This window comes from Martes martes (assembly GCF_963455335.1).
Source record: "Martes martes genome assembly, chromosome: 11".
NCBI lineage: Eukaryota > Metazoa > Chordata > Mammalia > Carnivora > Mustelidae > Martes > Martes martes.
The window spans coordinates 100,965,688-100,982,340 of record NC_137899.1 but is presented as its reverse complement, the minus strand read 5'-3'; the positions used below and the strand labels follow the sequence as shown (position 1 = coordinate 100,982,340).

Below are 16,653 nucleotides of genomic sequence, written 5' to 3'. Positions count from 1 at the left end.
CACACTTATTTGGTGTAAGTTTAAATGCTTTACTGAACATTGATTAAAAGGAAATGGCTTCCCAATATTAACTGAAGACCAGCACGTGGGAATAATAACTTAGGACCACAGCTCTTAATGCATGTGGAGTGCATTTAGAAAGATGCGAGCCTCCGGATATGCTGTAAATCTGTGTTGTCTAGTTGACTGGCCTGAATCCATTGGTCCATTACCCAGTGTTACTGTCTCATTCCAGACAAGGCTCAGAATGTATTCGGGACATCACTTAACTCTAACCACATTTTATCAAGCTGTGTGTAAGTTAACCCAAAACACGAAGCCAATATCCATTATGCTACCTTAAGAAAACCAGGAAGGTTGTGGGAGTGGGGGTTGGCCAGAGAAGGTTAACAATGAAAACGTCCATTGAAGACCCATCTCTTGAGTGACTGCATCTCTTGCCATTTTGAGAAAGATTATCTTCCCAACAGATGTGTATTTCAGTGCTTGGAACTTTCTTTGCTGATGGTTGAAGACTGCTTCTAAGAGAATCATGTGGAACAAAGCACAAAGGATCGCTTTTTAGGATAATTAAAACTATTTTGGATTTTTTATTTATCAATCTGGTTTCTAATATAATTTCAGTTAAATGAAAGACATTCACAAAGAATATTAGGCATACATACATAGTTTCCTTCTTTCATTCTATGTTACATGCTGTTGCTTTTAGAGAGTGAACTTTTGGGTCATTTCACGGGGTGGCATCCTAATCGACTTTACAGAAAGAATACTTAGCCCAGCTTTCCATAACCCTGACCTCTGCAGTCACCATGCTCGCTGAAAAAAACATAAAAACCCAACCGAACTCAGAATCAGTAACATCTGAATGGTTTTTTGGCCCACATGAGGGGATGTCTTCCTAGCCATGTCAGATCCCAGCAGTTGCTGTTTCCAATAAGCCGAGCCTTGGAAATGTTGCAGGCTCATCTGTGTAGACCTGCTCTTAAAGCACGTTCTCATCTGGAAAGTGAACTCGTAAATGCGCGTTGGATATGAATTCCCGTGTGCTCACGTATCTCTACTACCCTTCTGCCGGTCTTTGCTCCACGGGAGACAATCAACTTTTTGATACGGTTTCCCTATTTCATTGACTATGAGTGTGATGTACATTGGTATCCAGAAAATACTGCTGTGAAAGAAATCTATTCTAGAGTCACCAATATTATCATGCAGGGTATGTGTGGTGTAGGCAAGGTGGCACTAGGCTACGTGAAAAAATCCCATTTGTTTCTCATGTTTTCTTGGGTGTGAGCCAGCCCAGGGGCACCGGGAGGGGGTGTATGTGTGTAAGCTGTCAGTCACGTCTGCGTGGGAACTCTGGGTTTTGTGCACCTGAAGTTCTGATTTCTCTGGCCTTCGCCTGTCGCATCTCCCAGGGTTGACAAGTTAGCTCTCGGGCAGTCTCCTTGATGAATAGTTGGACAGTTGTACAGCAATTGTCTCCTAAATCTGTACACTTCTGGATGTAGCCACGTTGTTTCTTTGGCGGGACTAAGAACCACAGGCCAGAAAGTAAATCTTCCAGTAGGCTCCATTGACTTGGGTCTTTATATGTGGATGTTGAAGTATGCTGCCCTCAAGAAGCCATGGCGCCTCATAATTGGTCTTTTTAAGTAGGCAGAACTGTATCCCCAATACAGGGCAAAGAGGGACCGAGGTTCAGAGGCTTGACCCAGGTCACATAGCAAGTCGGGGAGAGAGAAAGGGTTAGGACTCTATCAGCTGATTCTCAGGGTCCATCCTCACCAAGACATCACATTAAACATGGCGCCCATTGGTTTTAGCCCAAGTCGGCTAGACGCATTGTGTTTCTCCTCTGTTTCAGGATCAGTTGGTTCTACTGCCACTAGTAACCTAGGACCCATTTTGGCTGGCTAACTGGAATTCAATGTAATAACTCCTTCCTCTTTTTTTGAAAACTGCTTGACGGGATGGTGAAAAGGAAACAGTATTAAGAGGTTTAAATTAGGTGATTATTGTTTGGAGGCACAAACAAAATGTTTACACCATACAAGAAAGGAAAGGGAGAAAAAGAGCAAGTGGGAGGATTGAAAAGAACGGATCCTGTTATAGAAGGAAATAGAAGTTTCTTCTGGACAAACACTGACATCGTGTTTTCATAACTGGTAGCTACACCTTCCGTAAGTGCTTCCTATGGTTTGTCTTGGTGCCCAGCTTTCTGCTGGCATCTGGGGGCTACTCCACAGACATTCAGGAATGGCCTAAGATCTCCTCTTTTCTTCATGCCAATTCTTCTTCTGCGCCTCTGAACCCCTGCTCCTGTCAGTAAAGGATGCTTGTGTAGCAAATGGAGGGCAATAGGAAATTGTCCAACAAAAGGCACTCCAAACCCTTGTTTCTAGCTTCTTAATAAAAACTTGCACAGAACAGTCTTCCTCTTTCTCTCTCTGCCCTTTTTTCTTTTTTCTTTTTTTGAGCAGTTGGTTGAAAGTCAGAAGGGGAAACAGGCTTCTGGATTAAGATTCAGAGAACTTGACAACACAACCTCTCACCTCCTGAGCTAGTCTCCTTGGGGTCTAGGGAATATGTTATTTTGAGAGCTGAGAATAGCACGGATCTTGCTTTCAAAGTCCTGCTCCTCCCTTCTCAAAACGCAGATGCTTGCTCTATGCCCAGACGGTGTTTCCTGCACTAATCACCCTCACTCAACCATCAGCTTTTCCCGAAAGTTTACGGCAGCCTCTTGTCTCAAAATTTTTCTTTTGGGGGGTTTGTTTAATCTGTTCTTATTATTTAAAGGGGCTACCGCCAGCCTCTTTGGACTCGCTTGATCAAGTCCTGGGATAAAAGAGGTCCACACTGTGTGGAATGTGACTGACAAAGCAGGACTAGGCACCGAGCGTGGGTCACAATGTCAGGGCTGTCCAGGAGGCACTATGCTGAGCTTTCAAGGGAGGGAGCTGGAAAAAAGAGAGGCTTCCTTATCTTCACATAAATTATTTACCATTTAGAATGTACTGGATGTGGCCTTCACAAAGACCCTGAGGACTTTTGGTGAGGACCACAATTCCAAAGAGAAGATGAGGATTTCCAGCACTCACTTGGCACTTAACTTAGTTACTTAACACCTTATCCACCTATCAGTGTCTTGTCTGCTAGCCAGACTGTACCCCCCTAGAATGGAAAAACTGTGTCACATGTATGTCTTAATGATGGTGACCTGGGAGACCCACTGATCCCTCTAAGTCATTCCAGCGCCCTGGGTTTGCAAACTTGGTGAGAGAAGTGTTGGGTTTTGTTCTTCATCTTTCGTGACAGGAAAATGGGAAGAAGAGAAGGAAGAGAGAGGGTGAGAACATTTTAGCATGAGGGGCTGGTTTTGATTGTTTTGACCCCTTAATCACTTTGGGAAGAAAGGGAAAGTGCAGAGACAATGCATAAAGATGAAAGCCATCATGGGAAATGCACAAAGTAATCAATTTCCATCTGGCATTATGGGTTAAGTGTAAAAGTAATATCTATGAAATAGGTTTGAAAAATCAGAAACATTCCTACTAAACATCATGTTTAAAATTTGCTTCTGTAATTTGACAATACATGAAAGAACCCTTCATGGTAGTCATCTTGGTTAAATAAATAGCCTTTGTTTTGAATACGTCATTCGTAAAAGCTGTATTGTTCAGCTGCTTAGTCATACCATGTACTTTTCATTTGACAGTGTGTTTATGGAATAATGACTGAGACCTTTTTAAGTTAAGGGTGTTTGTGATTGTGGCTGAGGTCAGCAACTGTAAAGGGGGTTCCCTTTGGTTCTGTTACCTTGACTCTAATGGGAATTAACCTCTTTGGTGTCTCCTTTGGAATGTGTCATGTACCAGTACAATATGCCACTGGCAACTCTAGATAATATTTTTCATCACCCAAGAAGCTGAGATCCTCCAATAAGTTAGGCATACTGAGAATTTTGAAAAACATGTATATATAACCTAACAAACCAGAATTTCCATCTCACTGAGGCACACTATCAGAAAAATAGCAACAATACCTTTTTAATCTCATCTTACCCCCTTCCAGGAAAAGAAAAAAAGGGATCCTTTTTAATTCCTCAGAATGTTGGAGTCTGAAAAAAAATTTTAAAAGTACTTATTAAGAGCCTGAACTAAAATGATGATAAATGGTAGTCATCCTAGAAATAACTTTTGTGTGGTTTTTACAAATAAATAAATGAAATTATTTTTTTGGGATGCTCCAATAGGAGCTTTGTCCCATTTGTTTACAAACAAAGTCAATCATTTTAAAATAAAATCCAGGAGTTATTTGTTGGAAAAAGTTGGTCAGGATTCCTGATTAGACTGACGTGTAGCTATCCACATGTGTCCGTTCTCTGAGAGGCAACCATCAGTTACCAGGTTTGTGATGAACCTGATTCAAATGTATCTGTCAAAGACACCTCCGAACATGGCAGTGTGTCTATTTAGGATGGAACAGCAGTATATGGAGTAGATGGTGTAAAATACGGCAGCGTTTTCCATATGATTCCGAGAAAAACAATAATGATAGCAAGCATAACTTGGCTTTATTGTGGTATGTCCATTCAGAGGACCTGGTCTGCTAGGATTTTGTCACAGGGGCTTCAAAACTAGAGATTTAAAGCAAATTAAGAAGAGCAACCTAATTTATGCATTCACTAGAAAGTGTCCATACTCTTGCTACAACTATAAAAGAAACAGAGCGAGCAAATCATTAACATCTGGCTCTAATTCCCCATTGAGGTGCCCCCCCCCAACACATACAACATAACCTAACATGTTGCAGGTAAAGCAGAGGAGAAATCTTTTGTAACAGCTGATCACCACTGGATTGTAGCTGACAGTCACAGACAGTGAATAGGTCTAGGACTACACACAAGAACAGTACTGGCTTGTAGAATTTGATGAAAGATACTCCAACAATCCCAACAGAAGACTACTTCCCTGGTTCTTAATGCTTCTCTCTGTTGTGTTGGTTCTGTTGTTACACAGCAGGGACCATGCTCTCTTCCTTCTTTCCTTCCTGTTTCAGGTGGGAGCTCTCAGAGAATTGGCATGGATTGAGGACTCTCTGAAACCTGGCAGATAATACGTTCTCTTTGCCCCTTCTTTTCCTTTTCCAATTTACAGGACACGAAAAGAAATACCGTATGAACACGAACTAGTTACTACGATAGCCCATTAAAAATCGACTATATGCAAAAGGAAGAGAATGCTGGAGGCCATGAGCATCAGCTTTTCTCAAGAAAAAATATCCACATTCTAAGGGCTCTTAAAAATGTAGAAAACTTGCCCTGTTACCATGGGTTTTTTAGAACACCTCTAAACACACACAAAATAAGACGGTATTACCTACAAATTTCAACCATTTCTTAAACTCTAAAAGCATTTTTTGTATTATTTTGAGTTGATACAGAAGGGGAACCTCAGCTATAAAGAAATATTAAAAAGTATTTTTTTTGTGTGGCAATCCATCTCCAGAATTTTCTGTTCCTTGCCTCCCCCAACTTGTGCTGATATTTTAAGGATGTGCTCAAGAGTATGAAGTAGGGTGCTTTTGTCCCTTTCCCTCCTCCCTAATAATTTGCCCCTCCCTCTCCCATAGCCAAAGAGCCACCCCTCAGATGAGCCATTCCTTTTTGCTCTCATCAATGGTCTCTGTGAAATTGGGGTCGTTGTTCATGATGGCGGCGTCGGCGCTCTCTGCGGACTCTGCTCCCTTTGCTTCGTTGGTGTGGTAGGTGCCCTTGTGGCGGAACATGTAGCGAATGAGGAAGACCAAGGTGCAGAGAATGGTGAAAATCACCACAGCGATGACTCCTGGTGGAGACAGAAGAAGCACTGGTCATTAAACAGACCTCAGATTCATCTCTCCAACACCACCTCCCCCAGGCACCTGGGTTCCCTCAGACACCACCCTCCCCCATACAGAACACAAAACTCCAAAAAGCAACAGCAACAGAAATGGACAGGACTGAAAGGAAACAGGATCAATTCACAGCTGCGTTAATTGATAGACAATTAAACAAACAGGAGGAACCACTGTTCAACCCATTTTAAAAGCCCAGCATTATCCTGATACCAAGACCAAACACATCACAAAAAACCAAAACAAAACAAAAAAACAAAAAACAAAACTACAGAGCAAGAGTCCCCTTCAGTAAAATTTTAGCCAATCAAATCCAGCAATGTGTGGAAAAGAATATATTGTGATTAAGCAGTGTTAATTCTAGGAATGCAAGATTGGTTTAACATGAAAAAAATAAAGTGATGTAATTTACCACACTGAAGAAAAATACAGGTGAAAAAGCACCAGACAAGTTTCAACCTCCATTCATTATAAAGCATCTCAGAAACTATCAGTAGAAGGGAACTTTCTCAACCTGATAAAAAGCATCTGTGAGAAACCTACAGCTAATATCTTAATACCAAAAGAATAAATAGATTTTCTCTAAAATATGGAACAATGGAAGAATGTAGTTCTTTCAATGTACTGGGAGCCCGAGCCAATGCAAGAAAATGAATAAAAAAGAAAGAAAAAGGTGCAGATTGAGAAGAAATAAACATTTTCTTTATTCTCAGGTGATACGATTATCTATGTAGAAAATCCTAAGGGATATGTTAAAAAAAAGTTTCTAGAACTAAGAATAAATTTAGCTAGGTCATAGGAGAGATATAAAGTCAATATACAAAAATCAATTGTGTTTTTATATACTAGCCAGAAATAGTTGGAAAAATATTGCTAGTAATAAAGTACTAAACATTTTAAAAAGTAATAAAATAATACCATTTATAATAAAACAACCTGAACACAGTTGTTCAAGGCTATGTATTCAAGACCATAAAACCTTACTGAGAGAAATTAAAGATGTCAGTAAATGGATAGATAGACCATGTTTAAGAACGTAAGTACTCAATATTGCTTAGATGTCCATTTATAGATCTAATGCAATCTCAATGAAAATGACAGCAAACTTTTTTTGGTAGAAATTTATAAGTTGATTCTAAATTTTATATGGCAATGCAAAGCATCCAGAATAGCCAACATGATTTTGAAAAACAAAAAAGATATAACTGGAGATTAAAGAATTATGCAATAAAGCAAGCATGGTCTTGGGTAAAAGATATATATATATATATATATATATATACATATATATCCCAGAAAAAAGACATATACATATATGGCCTATTGATTTTTGGCAAAAGCTCCAAGGAAATTAAATTTGGAAAATATGGTCTTTTCAACAAATGGTCTTGGAATAACTAGTATTAATTTGGAAAATAATCGCTTTGACCTTTATACCACACTATGTAACAACTCAAAGTGATGACAGACTTAGTAACAGAAACCAAGCTATAAAAGTTCTAGAAAAAAAACACAGGAGAAAATCTTCACAACCTTGAACAGGTATATTTAAAGATAGAATTAAAAAAAAATCACAAAGTATAAAAAGATTTGAAAAACTGGACTTTATCAAAATGTAAACCTCTTGCTTTTCAAAAAATACCACTAAGAAAATGAAAAGGCATGTCACAGACTGGGAGAAAATATTCACAACACAGACGTCTGACAAAGGACTTAAACTATCTAGAAGATAAAAAACTGTTATAACTCAAAAGAAGAAGGAAAACAATCCAGTTAAAAGATGACGGACGCCCTGCTTGGGTTCCCTCTCTAGCTATGTTTCTTTCTGTCAAGTAAATAAATAAAATCTTAAAATCTTAGAAAAAAAATTAAAAAAATAAAAGGTGACCAAATAGTTTTAAACAGACACTTCACACAAGATCTACAAATGGCAATAAGCATGTGAAAAGATGCTCAAAATGATTAGTCACCAGAAATCGCCACTAAAACCGCAATGAGTTACCAGTACTCATCCACTAGAGTGGCTAAGATTAGGAAGACTGAAAATACCAAGCGTTGATAAGATTGTGGAGCAAACCTGACCTCCCAGATAGTAATTATGGGAACGTAAAGTGGTTCGACCATTTCTGGAAAACTGGATAGCAATTTCTTACAAAGTTTAATATCCACTTTCTAGAACACCCAGCAGCTGCGCTGCTAGAATTACCAAAGAGAAATGAAAACTTATGTTCACGGAAGGCTTCAACAAGCATATTCATAGCAGCTTTATTCAAAATAGCTGCAATCTGGAGACAAACCAGACAGCAACAGGAAAGCAGATTAAACAAATGATAGTACGCTCATACAATAGAATACAACTCGACAATTAAAACAGACTATGGATCCATGCAACAATGGGTGGTTCTCAGAAACACTGTGTTGAGCAGAAGTAAGGCACCACAGACGGCGCACTCTAGGGGGCGCACTCTAGGATTCCATTTATGTGACGTTCTAAAGGAGGTAGAAGTAATCTACGTGACAAAAAGCAGATCAGAGCTTGCCTTGGTTGGGACTGGGGTGGGGGAAAGGATGGGCACAAAGCGCTTTCCGTGGATGGCGATGTTCCGTAGCCTGATTGGGGTGGTGGTTACGGGTGTGCGTGTTTGTCTCGTCATTGACCTGCTCCACGTGAGTAAGTCTGTATTATACTTCAACAAAGTTGATCTTAAAAAAGCAAAAATCAGTGAGGATAGGGACCTTGATAAGCTTACACCAGAACTTTGGACAATGTGATTTAAGCAGCATTCTGAATGTATTCTAGTTCTAGAGGCATCTACTGTCTCCATGTGGAAAAGAAACCTACTGGCTAAGCCAAGGTGACTGGCTGGGCTCAAAATTGTTGACATGTTTACAACAGTAGCAATACTCAGACAGGCAGGAAACATCCTTATGAACCAAGACAGAAGGTGCAGGCAGAGAAGGCGGCTGTGGGCAACAGGGATGTCCGTACTGACCCAGATAGGAGGGACTGTGTTTGGAGAGTTCCATCATTTTGCTGTTGTCCATGGTGAGAAAGAAGGCTAGAATATTTTAGATAGCCTAGCTTATTCATTTCCGAGGAGTTTTATTAAGACAACTCAAAGCAGACCGGCTTAGTCCTTCCTACTTTTGCAGTAAGCTATCCTGGGCCATCTGGGAGGGGAGGGAATCAGAATGGAAACGAAGTGGGATACGGATGTCCTGGCTACTGCACGCTGTCCTCCCTGCCCGGTCAGGTGTTGGCTAGCTCTGCACCCCCTCCTTTATTTATGGATCAGCAGTGAAAGGTAGCTAGGTGTCCCTACATCCATATTCTACAATCTTAAGTCATATTTAATGAGCAAAATGAATCAAGTAAAAACCTCCATGACTGTTTTCTTTACAACTATGATTTTATTGACATTTTTACTTTCCACAGGGGAGTAGCGCACCTGAAAGCCTGTTCTGTATATCACTCACCTCCAATGATAGCCGAGTTTCTGTTGACTCCATTTCTTATAGCTTGACCTTGGCCTGGATTATATGGAAAATCAGCACTGGCTGCAGAGGGAAGACATGAAACAGTCAAACGTAAGAGTCAAGGATACCGACGATCCTCTCAAATTTGACGGGTATTTCTGCTTTTATTTTATTTTATTTTTATTTTTTTAAAAGTAGACTCCATGCACAACTTGGGGCTTGAACTCACAACCCTTGGACCAGGAGTTGGATTCTCTACCGACTGAGCCAGCCGGGTGCCCTGATGCACATCTCTTCATACAACGCTTCAATGCATCCTGTTTTTCCAGAGGAGATGTCAGTTTTAGACAGGCCCGTCTTGTTATCATTTCCACAAGGTCACAGCTCCTCTGCCCCCGGGTTTGCCTGGTTCTCCCTGACACGAGGCCCAGAGAAGTGCCGTAAAGCCTTTGGAGGAATGTTAGAGAATCAGAACTCTCAGCCTGTTCCCACTCCAGGACAGGCAGACTTACGTACTGGAATACTTTTTCTTATGTTTGGCTGAAACCTGCCTCCTATCCACTTTTATCCCATTCATAACTGGTGACCTTGACTATTTTTGTAGAGCTTTTTACAGCCTGTAGCATTAGCTTAAAAAGGAATCATGTCTTTAAATTAATATTTTACACGTTCCTAACAAAACATAGTATGTGTCAGGAATTTGTATGGGGGTAAAATTGCCCAAGAGTTGAGAATAACATAAACCGCCTAATGAAATTTCTGTTTCTTTCCCTATTATTAAAAAAAAAAAAAAAAGAACCAGTGGTATTAAATTCCAATCTTCTCTAAGATATATTTCAAGGCAAACAGATCCTGAAGTCTTTCGATGGGTCCTCATTACCCAAACAAACCAATTTAGCCCTCAAAGATGGTTCTACATTCGCTGGGTTTCTGTTTGAGAAGTTACGGTTTCAGGCAAATACTCCTACAGAAGCAGCTTCTCCTCCAGCACATTACCTTCGTCTAGTCAGAACCATGGCTGCTGGATGGCATCAATTAGAGATTTAAGAAAAAATTGAACTAGTTGTTTGGGATAACTCAATGTGCACACACTGAGGAAACAGGCTTATGTTATGATTCAAGGAGAATCTCACTGGGGACTCAGGTTTTCCAAGGCTCATCCTCGAGCTCTACTTCTAAAGATTCCCAGGGTAATGATGAAAGGACGTAGAGGGGCGCCTGGGTGGCTCAGGCAGTTAAGTCTCTGGTTTCGGCTCTGGTCACGAACCCAGGGACGGAGTCCTGCATCGGGCTCCCTGCTCAGTGGGGAGGCTGCTTTTCCCTCTGCCTCTCCCCCCTGCTCATGCTCTCTCTGTCTGTTAAATAAATAAATAAAATCTTAAAAAGAAAAGTAGGTGAGCCTTTCTTCTCCTTTTCCCTAGCAAATAGGGCAACCAAAGGGAGATATTTCAGATTCCACCAGCAAAGACTGTTTAACCCTTTCTCTCTTCGACTCAATATTCTTACTTAAGACCAGGAAAATTATCCTTTCCTGGATGCACCATATTCCAGATCAGCTTGGCCATCGGTGCCACTCACACCTGTTGATTTGATTAAAACACAGACACTAAGAAAGATACAAATGAGGAGAACTTATCTCTGACTCCTCGGGACTTTTCCTATCCCCTTCCCTCCTTAGCTGGTGGATGTGGGAGAGAACTTTTGATATTATGTGCTTATTTTAACTGGTCCAACCCTAAATCTAGGGAGACAGGGAAAGGGGCAGAGCCAACGTGGACCGCAGTGGGGTCCAGCAACTCTCCCCTGCCCTTCAGGAGTTTCTGGGGTAGACGGCATGGACTGATACTCAAAATCCCAAGTGTCAGCCCAATGATGCAATGATCTTGCATTTATAGGCTCATCACCTGATGTCATAAACTTATGAGTAAAAATGGCTTACATAAAACAAATAACGTTTTTAGAAACCTCGGTTTCTTCTATAAACCTGAGCTTTCTCTTGAGAGAAGTATTATTACTAGATGTGACAAATGAATGTACTCAATCATTCAACACATCTTTCCAGAACGCCTCCCGTATGTCAGGCACCATTCTAAGTGCTGCGGATACACAGTGAACGATAAAAAAGATGAAAACAGTTATTAATGAGAACTTTCCATGCCCCGTTGAAGGGTTTGGTTTATGTAGTCAAAACACTCATCTGAAGCATGGATGTGGTTATAGTTATGACCCTATATATTTTCAGTAAATTGCCTGAAATTGCTTTGTAGTTGCTGTGTTGTAACTCAGACACTCACAGGGCCACAGTAAGATCTGGTTATTAATGCACGTAATTCCGTGGCATAAACCATCCTTCCAAGATGGAGAGACTGAGAGTTTCTTCCTAAGGATGAACGCCTACATGTTCAGTCCCCATCCTTGAAGTAGTTTCCAGGCCTTCTGACAGTGTAATCATCCTTTTCTGGACACGATTTAGTCCACGTCCTTCTAGAAACTCATCAAGCTTGTAAGTGGCCCAGCTGGGATTTAAAATCAGGCAGGATTAATTCCAAAGACAACCTTCTTCCCCATCCTGCCTTTGGAGGGCTGGGAAGAGACAGCCAGGTGAGGAAGTCCCAGGGTTCAGATAGATTAGCTGGGGCAGGACCCTTGGGAGGAGGAGCCTTTTTAGGGGACGAGGGAAAGAAATCTGGTTTGTCTTGGACATACTGAGTTTGTGAGGCCTATGGGACACCCCGGTGGAGAGATCTACTGGGCATTTGGTATTTTATGAGTGACTCTCCTATTTCCCATCTCCTTTTGATGAACACAGAAATCTCCTCGCCACTTTGAAATAACGTGAACCTTCAAAATACATTAAGCATGGAGACAAAAAATTACAGTGGCAATTTTGTTATTATTCTCTTGTGTGATATTCATATTATGAAACTGTTTGCTTTTCTGCTTCGGGTAATGCGGATGGTGGAAGACAGCACGCTCTCTCTCTGCTTCCAAACCTACTTTATGGCTTTGCATCCTTGGCTACAAAGCTGCAGAAAAACACAGACGTTTAGCGATATGGACATGCCTCTCTCTGGGTCCCTTGAAGTTATGGACACAAAGAGTAGTGGAGGGTGGGAGTATGACCTCAGATGACCCACAAGGAACAACAAGAGTTAGAAGAGACCACTTAAAAATATGCCAGGATTGCCTTTGGTGTTAAATCCGAACGCCTTGGCAGGGGGAGGGAGGCCTCCTGTGAGCTGAATTTCCCTCCTGCTTCCTCCCTGCCAGGACCACCGTTCCACCCTGACACTGCCGATGCTCCGGTGCACACGTCCTTGCTCACTCTTGCTCATCCATCCATCCACGCTCGGCCTTTTCACATCCACCTGCCCTTCCTCTCTGTGTCCACCAAATCCCACCTCTCTCCTAACCTCAACCTCAACCACGTGTCTGGCACTCTTCTCAGGGCGATCAGTCTTTTTTTTTTTTTTTTTTTAAAGATTTTATTTATTTATTTGACAGAGAGATCACAAGTAGGCAGAGAGGCAGGCAGAGAGAGAGAGAGGAGGAGGCAGGCTCCCCGCTGAGCAGAGAGCCCAATGTGGGGCTCGATCCCAGGACCCTGGGATCATGACCTGAGCCGAAGGCAGAGGCTTAACCCACTGAGCCACCCAGGCGCCCCAGGGGGCGATCAGTCTTAATTCTCATCCCTCCTTACATGGTAGCCACCCTTTTAAAGGCAGGGGCCGATCTTAATTATGTTTGCAGACCCGATGACATAGTGCAGACACGTAGCAAAAGCTAACGAGGTGTTTGTTAAAATCAGTCCAACTAAGAGGTATGTGTGCAAATGTTTCTGTAGCCTCTTCTAATAATTAAGTCTCTGGTGCAGGCCTAATTTTAAAAGTCAGTTACCTAAACCTGACTGAACCCTTAAAGCAAGGCAGCGTGCTTATCCTTCCCAATAAAGAAAATGAGCCCACTGAGTATGGAAAGGCGCTAGTGGTTCCTGTGTCCACTAGTCTTTGGTGATTATCAGAAAATGACTAGTGGGAAACCCTCAGGTACAACGGGAGTCCTTATGAAATTCAAGGGCAGGGTTCTGATTCTCCTGTGAGGATCCCTATTTACATGGCCTTACTTATTACTTAAACCTGGTTGAAATAGTGCATGTGAGTCCTTACCCCCTTGAGGCAAATCTGTTTCATTCTGGCGAGCCCAGCAATTGCTATTCTGATAGATATATTTGAAATGACTTCATTGTAACTGTCCTTTCCCCCAGGGTCCCGACATCCTGTAGGAAATGCATATCGGGAAACACGGAAACCAGGAGACACGAGTGAGAACAGAGCACAAAGCTCATCCATGACACGGGCTTCACTCTGCTTCATCCCACCCCCGGCTTGCTGGGTGAGCTGAGTGATTTTAGGGGTGCGGCAGTATCAAGGAACATATATTTTGGGAAAAGTCATGGGTAGGTCAGTACAGACTGGCTGGTTCTGTTGGTAGAGCGTGGGGCTCTTGATCTCAGGGTCGTGCATGAATTTGAGTCCCATGCTGGGCACGGAGTCTACTTCAAACAAACAAACAAAAAAATCAGACCCTAGATATTAACAGCCTCAAGACCAGACATGCATCAAATAGGCAAAGACCATATTCAGTACACTTCCCCCTGGATCTCCACGTAGCAGCGCATGATGCTAACCTCCAAAGCATGGGGCTACGCCAGCTCTGACTTAGCATCTCACAGAAGCGTGTGCGTTTCTGCTTACTTCCCTTGCTCACGCCCTTTTGTCCGTCTGGCCTCCCCCATTACACCGACCATGTGCAGACCTTGTTCCCTTCGCACACCGAGAGGTTAGCTCCCGTCCCCTTCCCTGCCCAGCGGAGGGGTTCTTGACCCCAACACGTGCTTGTTAAACAGCCCGACTGAGACTTCAGAGCCCTACGAGCCCTCCTACTACCCTTCTCACCCAGAGAAAGAAAACAGGCCATAGGCCCCAAACATATTCAGACACGGGTCAGATTCACACTCGACACACGGACATTGTCTTCGCCCCACGCAGTGCGCCCTGAGAGCTCGGGACTGGAGCGCTTTCCCTCCTCCTCTATCTTCAGGTTCAAAACAAGGAAGGAAACAACAAACTTTTAAGAGCAGGCCAGGGGGGAGATGTTCTCCATAATTACACACATATAGTAGAGTGATCAGATCTTCGAACTGGGTGAAAAAAAAAATGTGATTTCCTTCCCCGAAAGAATAGAAAGCATGAAAATTTTATTCTGGTTCCAAAGGCATTTTGCCCGTCCTTTTGCTGCATTCTTGGCAGGATTTACCAGGAAAGCAACTGACAGTGTAATCAGCACCTCTTGTTCTGAGTGCTGGGCAGGGGCGAGGGGGGTGCCCGCCCCTTGCAGCAGAGACGAACGGGGCTCCTGAGTGCTGGGGCAAGCTCTGAGCCCTGCCTGCCAGGAGGCGAAGGGCATCACAGGTCACCATGTAGGTTGTTTATATGTGATGAATAGTAAAGCTCTAAATTCTAGATTATAAAACTAGTCACCATTTGGATGACTCTTGACATTAAGGCCCGGAAGAGCAGGTCGTGGGTAGAATCAACCCGCAAGCATTTTCCTTCCATTGTGGAGCACGACACGTAAATTACAGGAAACTCAAATTGCAGGAGCAAGCTCTTCAGGAAATATAATAATGGCACGTCCTGTAAGTCAGGCACTGTGTAAGTCCTTTTCATTTATAAACTAATTTCATCCTCACGTTGAACCTTGAGAGGCTGGCATATTCAGCCCATTTGGGAAGGCTAAAAGCTCATCTGAGTTCTCATGACCAGTCAGGGTAGAGCCAGGGTTTGAACCCAGGACACTGGCTCCGGAAACTGCTTTGCAAAACGCTAAGCTGAACTGTTTCTAATATGAAAATAAACATGGTAAGAGCAGGGTTAGGGAAAGTGGTTCCCCATTGCTGTACTTGGTCTACACTAGCTCTAGCAAACCATCAACACGATGGCATGGGTTTTTTTTTTTTTTAAAGATTTATTTATTGGACAGAGAGAGATAGATCACAAGTAGGCAGAGAGGCAGTTAGAGAGAGAGAAGGAAGCAGGCTCCCCGCTGAGCGGAGACCCCCCCCCCTCCCCCCGATGCGGGGCTAGATCCCTGGACCCTGAGATCATGACCTGAGCCGAAGGCAGAGGCTTAACCCGCTGAGCCACCCAGGCGCCCCACGACAGGATGGTTTTAAGGCAATGAACTAATTTAGCCCAGTGGTTCTCACTGTGGTTGGCCGCCTGCCCGGGGAAGCCAAGGATATAGGAAGGCTTCTGACTGCACTTGTCTGGCTTCGAAAGACATGAGAGACATTTTATCTGACAAAGGATAATTCCACGTGGTGACGGGATCAGCCGAACAATGCAATAACCTCCGAATGAACACTGTCAGAGAACGGAAGACCAAGATTCCCCTGGTTCCAGAACAGAAAGCATGATTTTTACCACTGTGAAAATACTTGTGAAACTATGAAATCATGACTAGTGTGAATTGCACTTTAAAACATCAGTGTCAGAATATAATTGTTGACTGTGAATACAGAATGTGAAAAACTAACAGAGAACGTTTCCAGGCAGGTGCTAAAGTACAAATAAATGATTTAAAAGACCGTGGTAAGAAGAGACTATTAAAGAGAGATCAGAATTCTTTAGCCTCACACTTCTTGCTTGTCCCGTTGAGCAGACAGGGAGGATGGCGTAGTAAAGCAAATTTTTTTTTTTTAACTATACAAGATAAATAGTTGCAGTTCTTATTTACTAACTTTCAAAATATGTAAAATTGTAGACTAGACCTTGGGTTCAGAAACCAATTGCAAATAAAACACACATTTAAATGCATATAAAAATAAATCCAGATTATCTAACATAAAACCCCCCAAATGAAAGGCACTAAAAGCTTCAGGTTGTCATATATCAGGGATGAAAAAATTAGATAGTAGCTGACATCTCCTAGAGAAAATATCGCCATGGAAACCACTTGAGCTTCAGCATCTAAAGTGATAATTTGAGATACTTGAACAAAACTGCTGCTATTAGTTATAATTTAATTTGGATTGCCCCATGATTTTTGCAATGGGGGCTGGGCTAGATGATGTATATGCGTCTTTGTTCTTCTCGGCATCTTTGTTTCATTTTGCTTTATTCTCTCTTTCAATCTGAGCTCGATGGCAGAAAATTGTTAATTTTTTCAAAGAATTTGTTTCAGCCATTCACTACTGACTGGTATTTTAGAAATGTA

General features: G+C 42.2%; 1 protein-coding gene across 1 annotated transcript in view; it reads right to left on the bottom strand.

Moving 5' to 3' along the window:
• Positions 1–5,649: 5,649 nt before the first annotated feature.
• CNTNAP2 (contactin associated protein 2) overlaps positions 5,650–16,653 on the bottom strand; it is a gene marked incomplete at both ends in the record, with an annotated part of 1,866,690 nt that continues 1,855,686 nt past the window's right edge. The window contains 2 exon segments of the mRNA XM_080819035.1: positions 5,650–5,849; positions 9,376–9,456. Of these exon segments, the coding sequence (XP_080675161.1) occupies positions 5,650–5,849; positions 9,376–9,456 (281 nt within the window).